Source organism: Seriola lalandi, unplaced genomic scaffold (assembly GCF_002814215.2).
Source record: "Seriola lalandi dorsalis isolate HSWRI2012SDOR001 ecotype SW California unplaced genomic scaffold, Sedor1 jcf7180002054474, whole genome shotgun sequence".
In the NCBI taxonomy this organism is placed as follows: domain Eukaryota; kingdom Metazoa; phylum Chordata; class Actinopteri; order Carangiformes; family Carangidae; genus Seriola; species Seriola lalandi.
In genome coordinates this window covers 1115717-1134080 of record NW_019525027.1, presented here as the reverse complement: position 1 = coordinate 1134080, position 18364 = coordinate 1115717, and the positions used below count along the sequence as shown (strand labels likewise).

At 39.6% G+C, this 18364-nt stretch overlaps 2 protein-coding genes across 6 annotated transcripts in view; both read left to right on the top strand.

The window, feature by feature from the left end:
* The first annotated feature begins 396 nt into the window (after positions 1-396).
* On the top strand, positions 397-9901 carry sppl2a (signal peptide peptidase like 2A). 3 transcript variants are annotated; one of them, XM_023412007.2, is made up of 14 exons: positions 397-542; positions 640-773; positions 2220-2374; positions 2468-2564; positions 2961-3062; positions 3883-3964; positions 4187-4261; positions 4452-4508; positions 5039-5092; positions 6384-6483; positions 6991-7071; positions 7606-7766; positions 8653-8686; positions 9400-9901. In XM_023412007.2, the coding sequence occupies exons 1-14, from the start codon at positions 510-512 to the stop codon at positions 9438-9440; spliced, it is 1206 nt and encodes a 401-aa protein (XP_023267775.1). In that variant the 5' UTR covers positions 397-509; the 3' UTR covers positions 9441-9901. The 3 variants fall into 3 exon arrangements, with proteins under 3 accessions (XP_023267775.1, XP_087031661.1, XP_087031660.1); XM_087175535.1 differs by lacking the exon at positions 5039-5092; XM_087175534.1 differs by lacking the exon at positions 8653-8686.
* A 1072-nt stretch (positions 9902-10973) lies between these two features.
* Positions 10974-18364, top strand: part of trpm7 (transient receptor potential cation channel, subfamily M, member 7) — a 37971-nt gene continuing 30580 nt past the window's right edge. For all 3 annotated transcript variants that reach the window (XM_023411955.2, XM_023411954.2, XM_023411953.2), the window contains exon 1: positions 10974-11122. In XM_023411955.2, the coding sequence (XP_023267723.1) occupies positions 11120-11122 (3 nt within the window). In that variant the 5' untranslated portion in view covers positions 10974-11119. The remainder of the gene's footprint in view (positions 11123-18364) is intronic.

Genomic DNA, 18364 nt, shown 5'->3' with positions numbered 1-18364 from the left:
AACACATCATTGGTAGGAGAGTTACATCCGTCTGTATTTTGTTAATGGCTTAAGCACAAAGGGATATGACATTTCCCCTAAGGTTTTAATGTGTTTTAAATTGCTTACAAACTCCAGTGGAAGACCCATTATCTTTTCTTTATTCATGTGTTTGGTGTCTGAACCTGATCATATAACACTAGTGCCCGGATACCACAGTGTAACATTTAAAATAGACAGGAAGAAGTGGTTCAGAAATGGGGAAGTGACTACCTATTGGTTTTGGATGTGGGGGTTTCCATTTAAATATAGAAATTTTCCATTTAAAACAGAAGGGTCATATTGTACATATTTGTTTGACAATATACCACACATAACATGACAGAATTCTCATCAAAGGCTAGTTAAGAAGTTTTGTTCAGTCTAACCAGCTGTATTTATAGAAAAATCTTGTTTACCTCTCTGCTTTTCAGATTACTCCATCAGCCAATGACTCTGAGTACGCAAAGGTCCACATTCCTCTGGCTCTCATGAGGTACAGGGACTTCCTGGAAGCACAACAGGTCAGACAGATTGACTTTTTCTGGTGCTATTGTATTTGGTCTTACTACCACTCCCTTTGTTGAGGTACATTTGATGAATCTTTGTGTTTGTCCTCAGGTGTTTGGAGAAAGGATGCTTGTGAAGCTGTATGCTCCACCTCATTCAAAGATTGATCCAAGTATTGCACTCATCTTACTGATTTCCATTGTCACGGTTGCATTGGGCGGCTACTGGAGTGGGGCATGTGAGAGGTGAGATATCACAGCTGCACTTACCGAGCTGTAAGCTTAACATTTTGACATATTAAGACTAGAGCAAATATAACAGAAAATCATTATTTTTCAAGTTGTTTAAACTTGTTTTTTTTAGTATGCAGTGACAATGTCATCTATTAACCAGATTAACAATACATTGTCAACCAGAAATACATACTTACCCAAAAGTCATATTTATTGCATCATATGTATCAAATGCATGAAATTGCACGGTCCACCCTTTGTTTGTTAGTATAATGGATTATTCTTTTTTAAGAACCAGTATTCTCAAATTCAACTAACATGAAAAGCACACAAAACCGGTTTTCCTGCATAGAGAATTATGAGGCAGTCACCTCTGTCAAATTTCAAGCCTTCAGTTCTTGACAAACTCTGATGGGTTATTTTCTAACAAGCATTTCACTCAGTGGATTTCTGTCATTTGTAACTGCAATTATGCCTATTCGGTGCACAGTGCACCATGAAAAGCACTGCCAGAACTGCAAAAATAAAAGAGAAAAGCTGCTACATTATTCAAGGAATTTCCTCCAAAGAATGTCTGTTTATTTCCCACAGCAGGATTGTGTCTGTTCAAATAGGTGATTATTGTTTCTTCTGCATCCAAAAACGTCCAATTTCTTTAAAAGGTTCCCTAAATTCATGTTACATCTCAATCAGAGATTTCTTTAGGGTGAGTTCGCGAGTAGAAGGACAGGTGAAACGGTGCAGACATCAACCAGTTATTACAGGCAGTTAAAAATGAATAGTTCATGTTACTGACAGGATGTGGTATATTTGTCAGGTATGAAATTAGTGCCCAACCATGGGAAGTGAAAGGGACCAGTGAAGGACAGTATCAGTGTCGGACAGACAGGCACAGGCACAGGTTCAGGCATTACAAGGAGTCAAGGTGAGGGCATTTTTCAGGTGACAAGTCATTCGGAGTACTTACCACAAAGCCAACATGTACATGATTTTAACATCACTTTTTATTCATCTTCCCCAAAGACACCAGATGTTATTGGTCAAAGACAACAAAGAAAGAAAACCCATATCAAAATATTTCAAAAACGTCTTTTGTTGTGTACATTGGGGAAGAGTTTGTCTTTCCTGCAGTGAAATAAACAGAGTGGCAAAAGCATAAACAAATCAACACAAACACACTATATACATAGAAAATGTCCTCGTTCAGCAAAATATCAGCCGGAAAAATAGTCAACTGGTACAGATTAAAAAAATTCTTGAGAGATTAACAGTGAATTTGTAAATATTTTTTTGGAAATTCCACAGGATTCAGTATGTTGCTTGTAAACAGTGTTCGCTTAAGCCAGTTGAAGACACGATACACATACATGTGTGCACATGATCAGGATGACACTACCTCTACCTCATTTTGAGCCAAGCAAATCCCTGACAACTCATATGTTTTTCTGTTTCTGGCAGAGACCGGTTGAAAAGTGGTGTGGCTGGAGTAGGAGGGGGAGAAAGCAAAGCAGACAGTGGAGAGCTTTTCCTGTACTCTCCTCTCAAAGTGGTTATCTTTGTCGCCATGATGTGTGGGATGCTGGTCCTCATGTACTTCTTCTACAATGTCCTTGGTGAGTGGGATGAAAAACAGCTGCTGTATATTCAAAGAAGTAATCTTATCCAATGTTTTGTTGATCTGATCAGTTTTATGTTTTTTTCCCCAGTTTACGTCATTATTGCCATATTCTGCCTGGCATCTGCCTCTGCACTGTTCAGCTGCCTTGATGCAGTGATGGAAAAAATTGGCTGTGGCACTGTGAGGTATGAGCAACCCTCTTCCAACAAAGATTATATACACAGACACAAATACACACACATATTCCACTAGTGTTGGGCAAATAGATACACCCACAGAAAATTTTGTCAATTAACAAAATGAATCACACACAAATAACCGCTGAATAGATGTGTGTCTATGCCACTCAACATAGATGAACGTTTGAAAATGTTTCACTTCTTTGCCCGGTTTCTCAGTAACCAATTTTCCCTCTAAACAAGACACCCATTGTGGTCACATTGGGAGAAGTGAAACTGAGTTATGCTTCCTGTTGTCTTCTCATAACTCACCATGTCTGTCTGTGAATCACACTCTGGCAGACAACCTTCAACTGCTGAAAGCCTTTGTTTATTCGAATGTGTGGATGTGTCTTTTTCTAGCTTCTCTATCCGAAATTGGAACTTCTCAGTGAGGTCTCTCATACTGGCTGCTGTGTGCATTAGCATTGCTGTGGTCTGGGGAGTCTACAGAAATGAAGACAGGTACTGTCAGATCACATATAACATACAACCATTGTTCTTCTGTCTGGATAACTCTCACTCTCAGACATGCTTGTGCCATCGTCAGGGACTGTGTTGATGATAAAGGAGGGAACATCACAGTAGCAGTACTTTCGACATTGCAACACTGAATTCTGTCTTTAACTTCCTGCTTTGGTGTTTGTTTGTTAAAACATCACATCTTCATTACTGATTGAAAACTGTCCATAAAGGTGAATGATCTAAATTTTATTCCTGTTACCATGGTATCAGATATGCAGTGCATTTTTTCATTATGGTGCCACAGTGACACATGCTTTTGTTTGCAATAACAAAATAAATGTAGGAGCATTTCTGAATTGAAATATTGATGAAAACACCATTACTTGTCTTAATAATCCTTTAAAATGCAGAGTAAATAAGTCTTCTGTGAGAAAAATCATGTATGAATAGCTTATGTTTACCATGATAATGATGTTGTGTCTCATTATTTTTAGAGTTTGGTTAGTGTTCCTTTCATAGTAAAGAATATTTTCACACAATGTCCTTAACATGACATGTGTTATTCTCATGATCTTTTGCAAACAGCATAGTCTGAGACCCTGAGTCTGAAAGTCAGACAATAAGAAGCCAAAGTCACTTGATGATGATATTTGCAAATAAATCTTTAAAGATGGTGAATGCTAAAGACTGAATTATCATACTGTGTAACTTGATGCACCTTCTTTCTGCGCTATATCCATAAGTAGAACTAGACGTTTAAAGTTGAAACGCATTGTAAGGTTAAAACACAAGGTAAAAGAGCTTTATGTGTCCTTTTTAGGTGGATCTGGATCTTGCAGGACCTCCTCGGCATTGCTTTCTGCCTCAACTTCATGAAGACCATTTCTCTGTCCAATTTCAAGGTACCTCTTCTTTCATCATTTGCTTGATCGCTCTTTTGTACATTGTTAGGCATAAAGAGCACTTTTACTGCCATTAAGTATATATTTCTATATATATTTCTATATTTATTGTCCCCTGCCATTGCTATGTCACACACTGTCCCGTTGTCCCAGAAATAGTTGTCTTTGCATCAGCAAGATCAGGAATCAATGTGTGATTTAGTTTTTTCCATTATCTTCTAGATCTGCGTGATTCTGCTGAGCCTCCTGCTTGTGTATGACGTCTTTTTCGTTTTCATTACTCCTTTCTTCACCAAGGTACGAGTATATTTATTTTTGTTTTTCCCCATAGTCTCAGGGCTGGATCTGTAGAGGTTTTCCACATATGAAATGATATTTTTTTCTGCCATTCCTCAGTATTTCCTGCTTTTATGTTCAACTCTTTGTTGCTGATTCTGATACACAAAAGTGTAATATGAATACTTAGGATCTCTTTCTCTGTCAACAGAATGGGGTGAGCATTATGGTGCAGGTTGCCCTGGGCCCAGACGCATCTGGGGAAAAGGTAAGTCCCCTTGCATTGCTTCCCTTTGCAGGGGAACTCCACCAAATTGTCTTTCAAGGCATTTGCCAAAATATTTGCTAAAATATCAGATTCCACATTCATTCTTTACACTGCTTTCACAAGTTTTAAGATTTGGGATGGTTGAAAAAAAAAAACTTGGTGCACACCTTTTTTTTTAATATTAGTTTAATATCTAGAATTATGACAGCAAAAAATGAATCTTTTATTTGTTTTTCTAAGTTTATTGCTCAAGGCAATGACAAATGAAGATTGTTTACTTCATTCATCACTTGGTGAATAAATGAATTGGTGAAGTAGATTTGTGTTGAAGAAGAGCAGTGTGGAGGAGTAGTTTGATTTCCTGCACTTAGTCACAAGAACAACATGTGAAAAGTTAAGCCTGGTGGAATTCCCTGTCAAGTTTGTGCCAGCTTTATTAACATCCTGGCTGATCTGGTCTGCTTGTTGTTGATGCCCTGAGGGGACTGATTGACTAACTGTGCGCTGGGGTTGGGTGGGCTCTGTCTTAGACGCAAGGTAACATGGTGGAGGTCCCCGCTGAACCCCAGGCGTCCTCTGAGAAAGTAAGGCTTGACTTGTTACCCATCCACTCCTTTCTTTAACGCTACATGCTGTGGTGGGTGGGGAGGGCTCAGGGTGGTAGATGTTTTGGTTTCACATAGATTCTCCTGAGCAGAATCCTTCTTTTATTAAGGTTCTACAGCTGATAAATATGTGATAAAGGAATGAAGAAAGTTTTATACACAAATATACAGAGACGAGTGACAAATTAAAGAAAAAAACAACATTAAGTGTCTTACTAAGGTGTTGGGCCACCATGTGCCACTAGAACAGCTTCAATTCACATGACGTGGTCCAAAATCTACCATGGGTGTTCAACTGAGTTGAGATCTGGTGACTCGTACACTGTTGATGGGTGTATTGTCATCCTGGAAGAGACCATTACCACCAGGATAGAAATGTTTCATCATGGGAAAAAGGTGATCACTCTGAACAACTTTGTATTGATATGCAGTGACCCTTCTCTAAGGGCTTCACACTACAAGTCAAATTAACCCATTCACATACTGCAAGCACTAAAAGTGGCAGATCTGCCATGTATTGGAGCTTGCCGGCCATCGGGAGTAACTTTGGGATCTGTTTCTTACCCAAGGACACTTTGTCACCTTAGCCACTGTTCCTGTTGAAACACCAGCCATTTGATCAGTCTTTGTGACTGAGGCTCCTGCCATCCATGCCCCAACAATGAACCGTATTTTAGGGTCACACAATTTTTCTTGTTGCACACCCTGTTCATGTGTATCTATATCTGTTAGTTACCTTATGAAAGCAAGACACTTACTGGAGTGTCGTATGCTTTTCCCTATCCCTTTCACAAAGATGAAATGTGAAACAAGAGAAAGAAACACACATGTACACTTTAATATGACTAGCAGGTAGTTGGTGCTAATAAGTAACCTGAGTTTGCATGTTGAACACAGCAGTTCTGCTCAAGCTGAATTATCTTATGAGCCGTGTTTTAATGTTCATCAGCATCATTTTTAAAAGATTAGGCCTTCAGGGGGTTCCACTTTTTGTTTGTTAAGGGGAAACTTTTTGTATTGTTCAATTTAAGTAAAACATTTTACATTTTCTTCCATCTTTTTTTCTTATTGTTTTTGTTTGTTTTTTTTGTTGTTGTTGTTGAGTGTTTTGAAAATTAATGTTAAGTCATTTCAGTGTAGCTGAAGCAGTGTTTCTCTCAGGATGCTTCCTGCAGCAGAGTTTATGTTTGCAGGTTCTCAGTGTTCACACACCTGTGTACTCACAATGAAATTATACACAGAAAGTGACTGTAATGTTTTATTTTCTCAGCTGCCAGTGGTGATGCGTGTCCCACGGTTCTCAGCTTGGGCTCAGAACCTGTGTGGGATGCAGTTCTCCATCCTGGGTTACGGAGATATCATTGTTCCAGGTGAGGTTTAAGTTTCACCATTAGATTTGAAAAAAAAAAAAGTATATTTTGAATACACACAACAGTGGCTGCTGGTTGCCAGTCAGTTTAAACGACAGTATCAACACATGGTGTGTACAGTTCACAACATACAAAGCTCCCTCTTATTGCCTAAAGATCTCAAGTGGATGAATGTAATATCTAGTTATTTCTGTAGTTTATCCAGTACATACCAAGGCATGCATGGCACCTGTATCTGCCAGTGTTATTCATGGATAATTCGCATAAAATCATATAAACTTACTCATCTGTTCATAACTATTAAAGTGTTGAACATTTTAAGAATCGCTACATGCATACACAATACTGTAGCTGCACACTTTTCATTGCACAAACTGTGTTGATAATCTGTTGGTATCTCAGTTTAGGATGGAAGAGGGGCATCTGTGAACTGAGACGGATTATGTAAAGACAAACATTTGTAATGAGATGTATGACTCACCCTCCTCATTCGTCCTGGTCCAACAGGTCTCCTTGTGGCCTACTGCAGCAGGTTTGATGTTTGGATCAACAGTAGCAAGAAGATCTACTTTGTCAGCTGCTGCATAGGTACCTCACAGCTAAACCGTTATTGTCTTAACTCTTGTCATAACCTTGCAATACCACATGCAAACATCACATCTTGTTTAGAGTAATTTGACTTGCATCTTTGGAGAAAGGAATAAAAACAACAAAGTAAAACAAAATATACATTTTATCCAGGTGATGGTTTGTTGGTTTGCATTCCTCCTAAGCACGTTTTATTTTTAATTTTTTGTGCTACACATACTCTTCAGGTTGAACTCCATACCTTTTTTAATTTGACTGAATTACATTACCAAATAATTATCTAGTGTTGCTCATGCACTTAAATACCTCTGTTAAGGAGTTTCTCTGTAATAGCTGTTTTTAGTTAAAGGCTGACATTCTTCTTGCTGACCACTAGGTGTTGCCGACCTTTTCTTTTTCACATATTAGGCCATTGACTGATACATTTTCACTGGATTCAAGTTCTGATTGTATCTGTATGTGTTGCAAGCTGTAAGTTTATCTCATTTCTTTCCTTCTGTGTTTTTGTTTGTCTGCTTCTCTTATTCACTGTAGCCTATCTACTGGGAATGATCCTAACATTTGTCGTGATGCTGCTGTCAGGGATGGGTCAGCCTGCTCTACTCTACCTGGTGCCCTTCACCCTAATAACCTCCGCTGTGGTGGCTGGGTGCCGGGGAGAGATGAGGCAGTTCTGGGCAGGAACCACTTATGAGGTGAGCGGACCAGAGAGAGAATACAGAGTCATTTCATGTTATTTTTATGTCATAAGCTTTTCACCTTCAGTAAAAAAAAACAAAGTCAACACAGCGCTATTCCAAAGGCAGAAGTACTCAGCAAGGCTTATTGCCAAGATGTATGCTCACTGCTAATCACTTGGAAGATATTGTAATATTTACTAATATGAACAAGGCTTACATGGCTTTAATACCAAGCTGCCTGTGCATAACATAATTAAAAAAAAAAGCAACTTACATAAGCCCTGCGAGGTATGCTACATCCTTCTTTGTATTCACAAAGTCACTGCAGTCCTAATAACTAAACTTAACTTTCCGTATGCAGACTTTCTGCAGAGCAATGTTTTCTTGCAGTTGCAGCTACTTAGCTTGTGCCATTTCCGGTTTGCCAAGCAACTCTCTTGTCATGTATCTTATTGTACCAGACACCTGAAGCTCTGAGGCAAAAAAAAGTCCACATACATATAGAAGAGATATTAGATATTTTGAATGATCACTCAGCTCTCTGCAGCTAGAGGTTAGAGGCACTGAGTAATCACTGCACTGTCCTTGCACTTCAGAGCTCACTGAGTCACCCACTTGTATTATAGTGACTGACTTAAAGTATAGTGACAAACACTATTCCAGTATATTGTGCTTTCTTTGAACAATTGGAACAATCGAGAAACATACATTGTATACAAGATATATCACAGGCTGCTACTTAGGTCAGTGTGTGAACAGGTTTTATCTCACAACATCCAAATTCTTAAGAAGTTACATGGATGTGTGTGTTTGTGTGGTTGTGCGAGAGAGAGAGAGAGAGAGAGAGAGAGAGAGAGGCAGGAAAAAAGATACAATTCTGACCTGCCTTCATCTTCACCAGGTCTTGGACTCATCCAGGGAACCTTTGTTGCCAGGTGTGCTTCTCTCCAACCCAAACCTCTCCCCTTCATTTCTCATGCCATTTTACAGTGTCGCTTACTGCAGTGCTTTTATCCTTCTCTTACCAGCTTCTTATTTATCCCCTTTTTCTGTTCTTTTACGTTTTAACTCCTGATTTCCAGGATCAGTGTGATTAAAATACAAAGAACTTGGAGGAAGTTTGGACAGTACAGCGTTTGGCATCAACTGACCACTGGGTGTCTCTTGTTGATTGAAAATAACCTTCAAATCTGTCTGAAGAGCTTGTCGGCCACACTCCAAAGTGGACTTGTGTTCGAGCTATTACCCTGGAATACCATTAACTTCATTTCTTTATTTCTGCAGTTTGTTTTATTTGCAGTTTGTTTTACCATTCTCTTTCTCCGCTCATCTCTCATTTCCAATCAGCGGGAATTGATACCCTCACCACTCCATCCTTCATGCAGTTACCAACATGTTCATATTTCCTTTTGCATGTTGTTGCTTGCAGTTAACCAGTGAGAGCTGTGGCATGGATGTGCTATCTCTGTGGTTTGGTGTTTGTAGAATATACCGCTCATCTGCTGTTGTATATTTAATTCGCATTATAAGCTAAAATCTCCTCCAAGTGACTCCTGTCTCCTCCATCTTTCTTTCTCTGTCATTGGTATTCATTGAACTAACATTAAATTGAAGAATTATTAATTTTCTTATTTCTTTTTCTCTTTAGAAGGAAGAACTGACAGATCCGTAGGAGGAGAGAGATGCTGACTTACAGTGTAGAGCACGAACCCAACTGCTGGATACTTTTTTATATATTTTAATATCACATTTGCAAAGCAAGGGAACATATGTTATTGATCAACACATTTCTTGAAACATTTTGGGTTCATTTTGACTGCTGTGAACAGTTAGGAAGTTAATAAATATGTAAATGAACAAAGATGTTTTAAATGAAGAGGCTTGTTGAGTGCCTGAAATGTCTGTTAGGTTCTTGTTTATAAAACTAATGACTTTGCCTTGGTGATGATTACATACAGCAAAATGAGAAAGCACTTTATAATATTTAGCTTGACAGTCGTTTCATCGTGGGTAGGGTGGGGATTGTGGTTTAAATTACTTGTAGTTACAATATGATAAATTTTGATAACTGTTTTGGGGTTTCTGTGTAATCTGTTTGTATGATGTGATTTCTTTCATTGCCTTATAATAAATAAACAACTTATATTTAATGCTCTTGCATGTGTATTTTTCTGTCCTTTTGAAGCTTCCCCATAGATACAGTGAACAAAATCATGCAATTGATACAACAGCACATTTCTAGGCATGTTGTAGCCATGTTCTCTATTTGAAAAAAATCCACTTTTTTATAAATGTCATGTTGAATGTAAAATGGTAAAAGGCCTTCATCATCCTGAGAAGGACCAACCCAATATGAACACAACCAGCAATCGTACCTCACTGAGGTCATTGAGGTATTGGTTCCCATTAGCAGTTTTATAATGAGTATATTGTACTTGATTTTTTTTTTTGTTCCACCATTTAAGCCCAGTTATATTTCAGTTAGATACTCTTTGGAAATTGCAATTGTCATGATTTCTTTATCAATCTGAACATGACTGAACTTACTTTTACTTAGGGACAAGCATGAAGAAAGAGAATAAACTGGCAGCTATTAAATATAATTCATGCATCATTTGACTGATCATCTGTAAAAGTGGAGAATCTTAATAAATTCTATATTGCAGCTTTATAGAACAGATTTGCTGATTTTATTATCCATTCAGCTGTTTTGGAATTAACTTAAAATGCTAATTGTGACTCTGGCTTCTCATTATCTAATAAGTGATCAGGTTTGAGGTTATAAATAGTAAGAGGTCAAATTGTTAACTAGACAATGCAATTTCTGGATAAATATTTCTGGATTGCTGCTTCTGCCCAAGCTGCAGCTAAACTGCGTTGCTGGCTGCTAAAAATTGAGCTGTAACTGTCTGTCCGTCAGTACGTATGCATGCCTACCTGTCCGTCTGTCTCTCTGCTTGTGTGTGTGTCAGAAATGACAAACTGAAGGTAACTGTCGAATGGTTCCTGATTGAAACTGTGCTGAGACATATGTCCCTCGGCCACATTGGATAAGTGAGACAGGACGAGCAGCAATGACTTCTTTTTTGCCGGCAGTGTGTGTTTATTAGGAGGTCAAACAAAGCGCACATGTGGCCGGTGGCTCCGCCTCAGTCATGTGACAGTGTGCTGGCTGAGTCAGCCGGCTCGTCATGCAGCGTCAGTCTGGAGTCGCACAATTATGAAAAAGCAACCTTCCGTTGGAGCTGCAGCTGAAGCGGATCTCTCCAACGTCCACCGGGCTTTCCTTCCAAGGCTAACCGAGAGCACCGCCGATAGATGGATAAAAGCCACGACACAGCTCTTCCTGAGTCTCAACGGTGAAGAGAATGGTATGTGATCCTCTCCCGGTAGTCAGCTGCCTTCCTCTTGGGTTTATAGTCCGGCCAAATTGGCGCTTAGTATCGTCGTGACTGATCGGGGGGTTTTGAGTGGCAGGTCCCCCCATGCATGCTGCCTCCTGTCTGTCAGGCACCCAGCCGAGATCCCGGTGGCGTTTGCTATGTTTGCAGACTGTCTGACTCTTCAGCTAAAATGCTGCGACTCGTGCGTAATAAGCGAAATGTACATTGTGACACACTGTCTAGCAAGAAATCCCCAAAATCACACACGGGCGTAACGTTAGCTGGCTAAATAGCTAGCTTGCTAGCGCTAAATGCTAGGTACTTAACGTAAGCTAACTAGCTTCGCCAGCTGCAGTAGCCGGCTGATGTTAGCGCTTTCTTCGCCATAATAAGAGAGAGCCTCTCCTCACCGGACAGTCTTCCAAATACTGAGCAGAAAAAAATAGTGCATTTCAGAGCATCTGGCACTTGTTTGAAACATGTTTCTGCCAGCTGTCTGGGATGTCGGACAAGACACGCTGTCATTGCCAGTAACAAGTCAATGCCACCTTGAGTGGCTGCCAAATCCGTCTGAACTGAACGCTTTGTATCCCGCCAGCGTCGGGGAAAGTTAACTGATGTTGAAATGGTGCGTTTATTATCTCAGACTTTGTTAAGCATCTGTACGCCCACTCACGACTGTTTGTTGTTAGGTGAGAGTCAGGCCTGCAGCAGACATTGCTGAAGACTTGTCAAAACGTTAGTGTTTGTAATATAACATGTAATTTTCCCTTTCCTCTTCCTGAGGAGCACGGCCTCCTCTTTTTTCCTAGAATTTCCTGTCTATTTCTTCCTCCACAAGCAGACCAAGAAGCTTAGGGTGAATGCTAAGGGAAGATGACATGTTGCCAAACTGTGAGTCAGATTTGACCACACAGTGTTGTTGGTACATAGTGTGTTGGAGCTGGGTAATAATGACAATATCAACTAATATACCCAGTACTTGGATATTAATAATGTCATGATACTTTAGATTAGCAGTGTGCAACATGGTTAAAATCTCTATTGTGGTGTATGTAAATGAATATCATAATAATAACCACATGATAATGTCTGGTTTTGGTGATTCCAATGAATTAAACGCCAGACAAATCAGGTCTCCTCATCACACTGATTTAAAAAGTCACGTAACTGCCACAGACCAGTCCTGTTCATTAATTTGTAACATTGCCCACAAAGGCCTCATGCACTTTGAGATATTAAAGGGAGAGATGCCACAGCATAAACAGAGTGGCAAATTTCTGATAGTAGACACATTTATATTATGTCACCCACGCACTTTTATGCAACTAATGAAAAGACAGGCACATAATGTTTAAAAGCAAAAACAAGTAATTGATAAGGATACAATAACACCAGGCATTTGTCGTTCATAAAGGGAGCACTATTATTCTGCAGATGTTATATGTGTTGTAGCCTGTAAAATGAGGAAAATACAATTACCCCGATCTCAGATGACATCTAATCTCCCATTTTGGTATTGATTTATTGATATATCCTCCATTCTATTTGCTGTTATTCAATGGGAATCTAGAGCAGCCAGAGTCTGCCCTTTTGCCTCAGTGCAGAACTGTCTTATTTCCCACAGTGCTGGGCTGAGCTGGTCACATGCCCCAGCTTACCCCTGGACAAGGAACACTGTTAATGTCAGACTCCTCTGCATAATTTGAATTTAAGCTGGCTCATCAGAGTAGTCGGCATGATTTGATCTGTATCACCAGTCGGTAACAGAGCTTTATTATTGCAAGTCACAGTCTCTTATGTAATGGTGAATGGTTGAACTAGTCATCAGCTTGGGCTTCAGCGCTATGTGAGCTGGGAGAAAATGGTCTTGCATCACTGTGTCGTGCTCCAGAATAGACTCTATTGCTACTAGAGTGTGTCTGTTTTTTGGGGGTTTTTTTGTGTACTTAGAGTGTGTGTAACTGCTTGCGTGTTAATGCCGGTGGCAGAGTGACTGTGGCATGCCCCTTTGAGCCCTGTTATCTCATGCTCTAATCCATTTGTACCAAATGCACAAGCCCATTTGAAGATGACTGATAAAGTTTTCCAATGGCCCTGGACTGGGTTTTCAAAAAAAATTGGTCACAGTTTGTTTGATTTATTTATTTATTTATTTATTTATTTTATGAATGAATGAAGCTGCCCCTCACTCTGCAGAGCTGTAGCTCCTGGTCATTGTCCCTGCCGCTGTGTACTAACCTTAGACTGCTTTAGCCTAGGTTTTCATAGGCTCACATAACCATGAGTGCCAGATGTTGAGAAGAAAAGTCATCACATGCTGTACGTTACTAGGTTATATGGTTGCTTGGAGGTAGGACTCAGGGTGGCATGCCAGCATGGTATGAGCCCATGCTGTGCAGTCTTTCAGAGCTAGTCCTGGGGGGCATAAGTGTGAGAGCTGGAGAGCTGTCACACTTTGGTCTCATGACTGTATGAACTGACTGTATGACTCTTATCTAAAGGCTATAATGAACTCTTTCCCTTCATTTAACATTTTTTATAGACTCGGATCTTGGTACAACTAAGATTGGGCAAGGATTGCAAAGTGTGTGATATATTGTACTCTAATTTGACCCTACTTCGACCCAATTAAAAAGATGTCTATATTATTATTATTATGATTGTGATTGTGATTATTATTATTATTATTATTATTATTATTATTATTTAGTGTACTAAAGAATTTAACAGAGACATTCTACACGTTGCTCTGTCCAGAACTGTAAACTTAAGACTTGGATAGGAGTTGAGATCTGATCTTGACCTCTGTATTGTAAAGATTTCACAATAATCTTGTGGATTGTTATTTAGTCAGTTTGATTATATTTATGATTGTCCTGACATTATGTAGTGGTAAATCATACCTATTAGCCAACCTTTGCCCGCCTCAGAAATGAAGGCACATGGGACGTCATCAAACGTTTTGTTCTGAGCTCACCTTGTCCTGAGCGTGCGAGTAAAAAGTGTCAAGTGTGCAACATTAGGAACAGTCTTTCATTCTTTTTGTCGGATGAATTTGCAGCTCAGCCTTTTTATATTGTACAGCATCCAGTAAAACAAATTAAACCAGCTTGGAGTGTTGAGATCCCCCGAAAGACCAGAGCAGCTCTAATACCAGAAAACCCTGAAACCAACATATATTCACATTTGAGAAACTGGCACCAGAGGAATTGTGACAGTTTTGCTTGAAAAAATAGCTTAAACAGTCAATTTCTGACTAATTGAATAATCAAGTAGTCTTTTCAGCTCTCATTGAATTCAGTTCCAAAATGTATGATGGCTGTGTCTATATCCAGATATTTTAGTCTTTCTGGGGGTCCAACTGCACTTGTGTGGTAGAACTGCAGTTCCCCTGTGATGTGACTTAATCCAAAGAGAAACAGCAGTGAGGAAATTAAGGTTATGGCATGGAAAAATCTCATGGCAGGAGCCTCGGCTCACTGTACCGTGGAGGATGCCCCAGTTCTGTGTCTGTCGCTGTGAATATCGCTGTATACCAGTGGTTCAGTTGTAATTATGGTAAAACATATTATAGTAATAATTAAATATGAAAAAAGTAAATGGAAAAAAATAAATGAATTAAACAGCAAATAATGATTTTGTTCTTTCTACTTGTTCTCTGAGAACCACTCTTCTCTTTGGCTACTGTTCACACTAAAGTACTGACCCCATAACCTCCACTCTTTCTAATGGGTAATAGAATTGCCAAGCCAGATGTTATCTCACCCCATATTACGTCAGGCAGGGCCAGAGGAATGATGGGTTGACCAGCCAACCTTGTTACATTGTTGGGAAAAAGAAGGAAGGGGAAGGAAGAGCTCAGTTAGCAAGGTTTCTGAGTTCACAGTGTGTGTTCGTGTGCGTTGGGAGCTGACTGTAGGAGGACAAGCGACAGTATGTGATCAAATTTTCATCATCCCATAAAAACAAATCAAAATCCACAAACACATGTCGATGAAGATGACCCCCCCCCCCACACACACACACACACACAGAACACGTTTTCCCATAAACAAACTCACAGCATCCATCAATGTTGAAATGAATGAGATGGAAAGGTTCTGGGTTAAATTTCCTACAGGAACATAGTAATCATAAAAGCTGGAGCATAGTGAAAGAAGCCAGAGAGGAAGAGGGAGGGAGTGAGGAAGTGGGAGAGTGTGTGTGTTTTTGGCATGGGCTCTAAAGTGCTCAAGTCTTTTGTTGCCTGACATTCTCAGGTACCATGGTTACAGGTTAGCAGAGCACAGTCCTGCTTTATCTGCCTCATAACACTTTGTTGGGTTAAGACGACACCAGCGTTTTTGTTGGAAGCATTCCTCCACAGCACATCACTGAGACCTCCCCTGAGGTCGAAGGGTGTGTCTCACACCTGTCTCTGCTCCAGCAGGCACTGAATCACTATACAGGGAATTAAATATCATTGGATACTGATCAGGTCACTAGTTCAGTTACCAAGAGGGCACTGAAGAGTCAATGACCTGCCGTACATCAAGGCAGAACACGATGGTAACATTACACCAATAACATAACTCAGAAAGATTGTTGGTGGTGTGCTACAGAGTAAAACATCATGAAAAATAAAGAATAAACTTTCTAGAGCTCCATATGTAACTATTGTTGCATGTGTAGCTGCAACAATGATTACATTTTCTTCTGAAGGAGCTCTTCTGAAGTGCCATAGTGCGGAAAACACAGCTGCATTCCATTAAATTAAATGGTAAGTTTGATTTTTAGTTAAAAAGTGAGCATTTACAATAGTATTATTGTCAGTCATGACTAATTGGCACATCAACTATTAGATGCAGCTGTATTTACCCCACTGTGATACCAGCTGTGTTCTAATTACACACTATACCACCATAAAGTTAACACTATATACAAATTGTCATAGTAGTTTAGTGTTAAATGTTTTAGTAGTATAATGTACATAAAATTATTTTGATGGACCATTTTGTACTAAGAGGAAATGTCGCTATCACTGTACAAGACGTAATAGACAAGATCGGTACAGCTCTAATGCGGATGGTTAGCTTACCTTAGCATAAAGAAAACGGGGGAGGAGTTCAGAGCTTTGCTCGTAATGGGACGTGGATTTGTTACCTTTGGAAAGAGCAAGGCTAGCTGCTTGCCCCCGTTTCCTCTCTTTATGCTAAGCTAACATATCCTTAGACAACAAATTCTAAGAGTCAACATTTTTATTTTTGTTTTTGAACATCTTATTTTCATGCCTCTGAATGTGCGGATTTGGGGATTACTATCAAGCGCTCACATTTGTTTTCATCTCTAAATAGGTAGTTTTGATAATTGAGGTTTTGTCTCTAACTTTATGGTTAACTGTTCAGGGCAATGGTCAGTCAAAACATAAATCCATATTGAAAGGGATGATAATTCCCACTGTGGAGACAATAACCCACCTCCAAAAAAACATCCTGCACATCAGATCCTCGGCCAGTTTATGGTACATTTAAACTTTCTGATATGTCAGATGCTTGTAGGATAAAAAAATGAAACAAAATGACAATAAAATGAAAACCACAAAACCTGATGCAAGTGGTGGGCATTGTAGAGGTGTGTCTAAAAAGCATTTAAATGCTAAATAAGTTTTAAGTTACATTATTTACACAACCTTTCTCAGATTTGAGGCATTTCTTCAGCAGTGTGTGAATAGAAAAAAAAATCAAAGTTGCTTGTGACGTGTGGACACACCTGATGTAAATATTTTTCCGTATGGGAGACCTAAGTGTGATCATCAAAACCACTGCCTTACACAAATATGTGAACACGTGGTGGGTTGCATGTGTGAAAACAGCTTTACTGTGCCCAGTCCATAGTTTTTCTGCCCTCACTAGACAACTCTTTTTTTTTTTAATGTCTATTCTCTTGGAAATTAGTTGCATAATAAAGTAGGCCTCCTGAAGTGTAAGTGTGGGGTCAAAAAGTTGTTTGGAGAGGTTTTCTGAGTTCTGCATGAATCACAGTTGGTGGTGTGTCTTCAGTAGACTACAAGGTATATATCATTGAAGCCTCTGCCCATCCACTAATCCTCTCCCACACCTCCGCCTCCCTCGTCTCTTTCTCTGCAGCCTAAGTAAGTATAATATCTAGTTTGTCTCAGACACATTCATCTGCCCCCTGAGTGGCTTCTTACAGATTAACAGTGGATGGAGTTTGGAGGCTGCAACCTCTCACTGATCACTCAGCTTTTAACTCGGGCCGGATCCGTATGGTAACAGCATCGCTGTAGACTTTGAGACGTGTATGGAAATTGCGTGTAGATCTTCAGAGACACGGAGACTGAGAGAAGTGTAGTGATTTGTTGCCGATGATCCAGCGCTCAAGGGAGGCTGCGGTGACTGAGGTTTGTCCAGGAGATGCATGAAGGAGTCCTGGTATGTTCCTGTACAAAGCCCTTAAACACAGAGATGAAGAGGAGGACATCCAGGTATACACTCAGTGGCACGGTCTCACTGGTCAAGCAGTGGGATGACCAGTTTGTTCAAATGTTGCTGTTAAAACTGCCATTTGTTGTTAACAGCATGGAACCTGGGGCACTGGGTGGGACGATGGACAACAGAGATTTGATTCTGGGTTTAATGATAGATAAATTGATAGATTGAATTCTGCTCATGGGACTTTGTGGGACAGTGAAGAAATTTTGGTTCACAACTATCACAGACTCCAGCAGAAAAAGACTACATGGTAACTGCTGGCTTCTCACCATTTCCAGCCCTGGTTGTTGTAATACTGTAGTTTGAGTTTCAAGAATAGTTGAAACTCTTTGGTGCAAAGCAGGTGACGAGGTTTGCAGGTTTCCCTCTTTGTGCTGGGAGGGATTAATATTGTTAATCACTTGCGGGTCCCTCTGAGCTGTACTGGGGGAACAATAAGGAATGAGGCATTAATTGAAAATTCCTGTGACATAAATTTTTGCTAAAAAAAATTGCGACATTGCGTGAGATCATTTTATTGTATCTTATAGAAATGGCAGACACCTGTAGCTGATGTGCCTCCTCAATTCTAGTTACCCTAATTCCATATGTGATGGTTAATTTACATGTTTTTTTAATTTACTAAGACTTCTAATCCCTTTTGATTTTCATATACTAAATCCTGGATTAAGGGGCTACAAACTCCCCTTTGCCCTTTTATGATGTTTGGAGTTCATTATTTTCAAAGAAAATCATT

Coding starts and splice junctions, on each gene's coding strand:
- sppl2a (XM_023412007.2), top strand. CDS start 510: ATGAGGTACAGGGACTTCCTGGAAGCACAACAG. Junction 2,375..2,467: donor CTTCTTCTACAATGTCCTTG/GTGAGTGGGATG, acceptor TTTTTTCCCCAG/TTTACGTCATTATTGCCATA. Junction 7,767..8,652: donor GGGCAGGAACCACTTATGAG/GTGAGCGGACCA, acceptor CATCTTCACCAG/GTCTTGGACTCATCCAGGGA.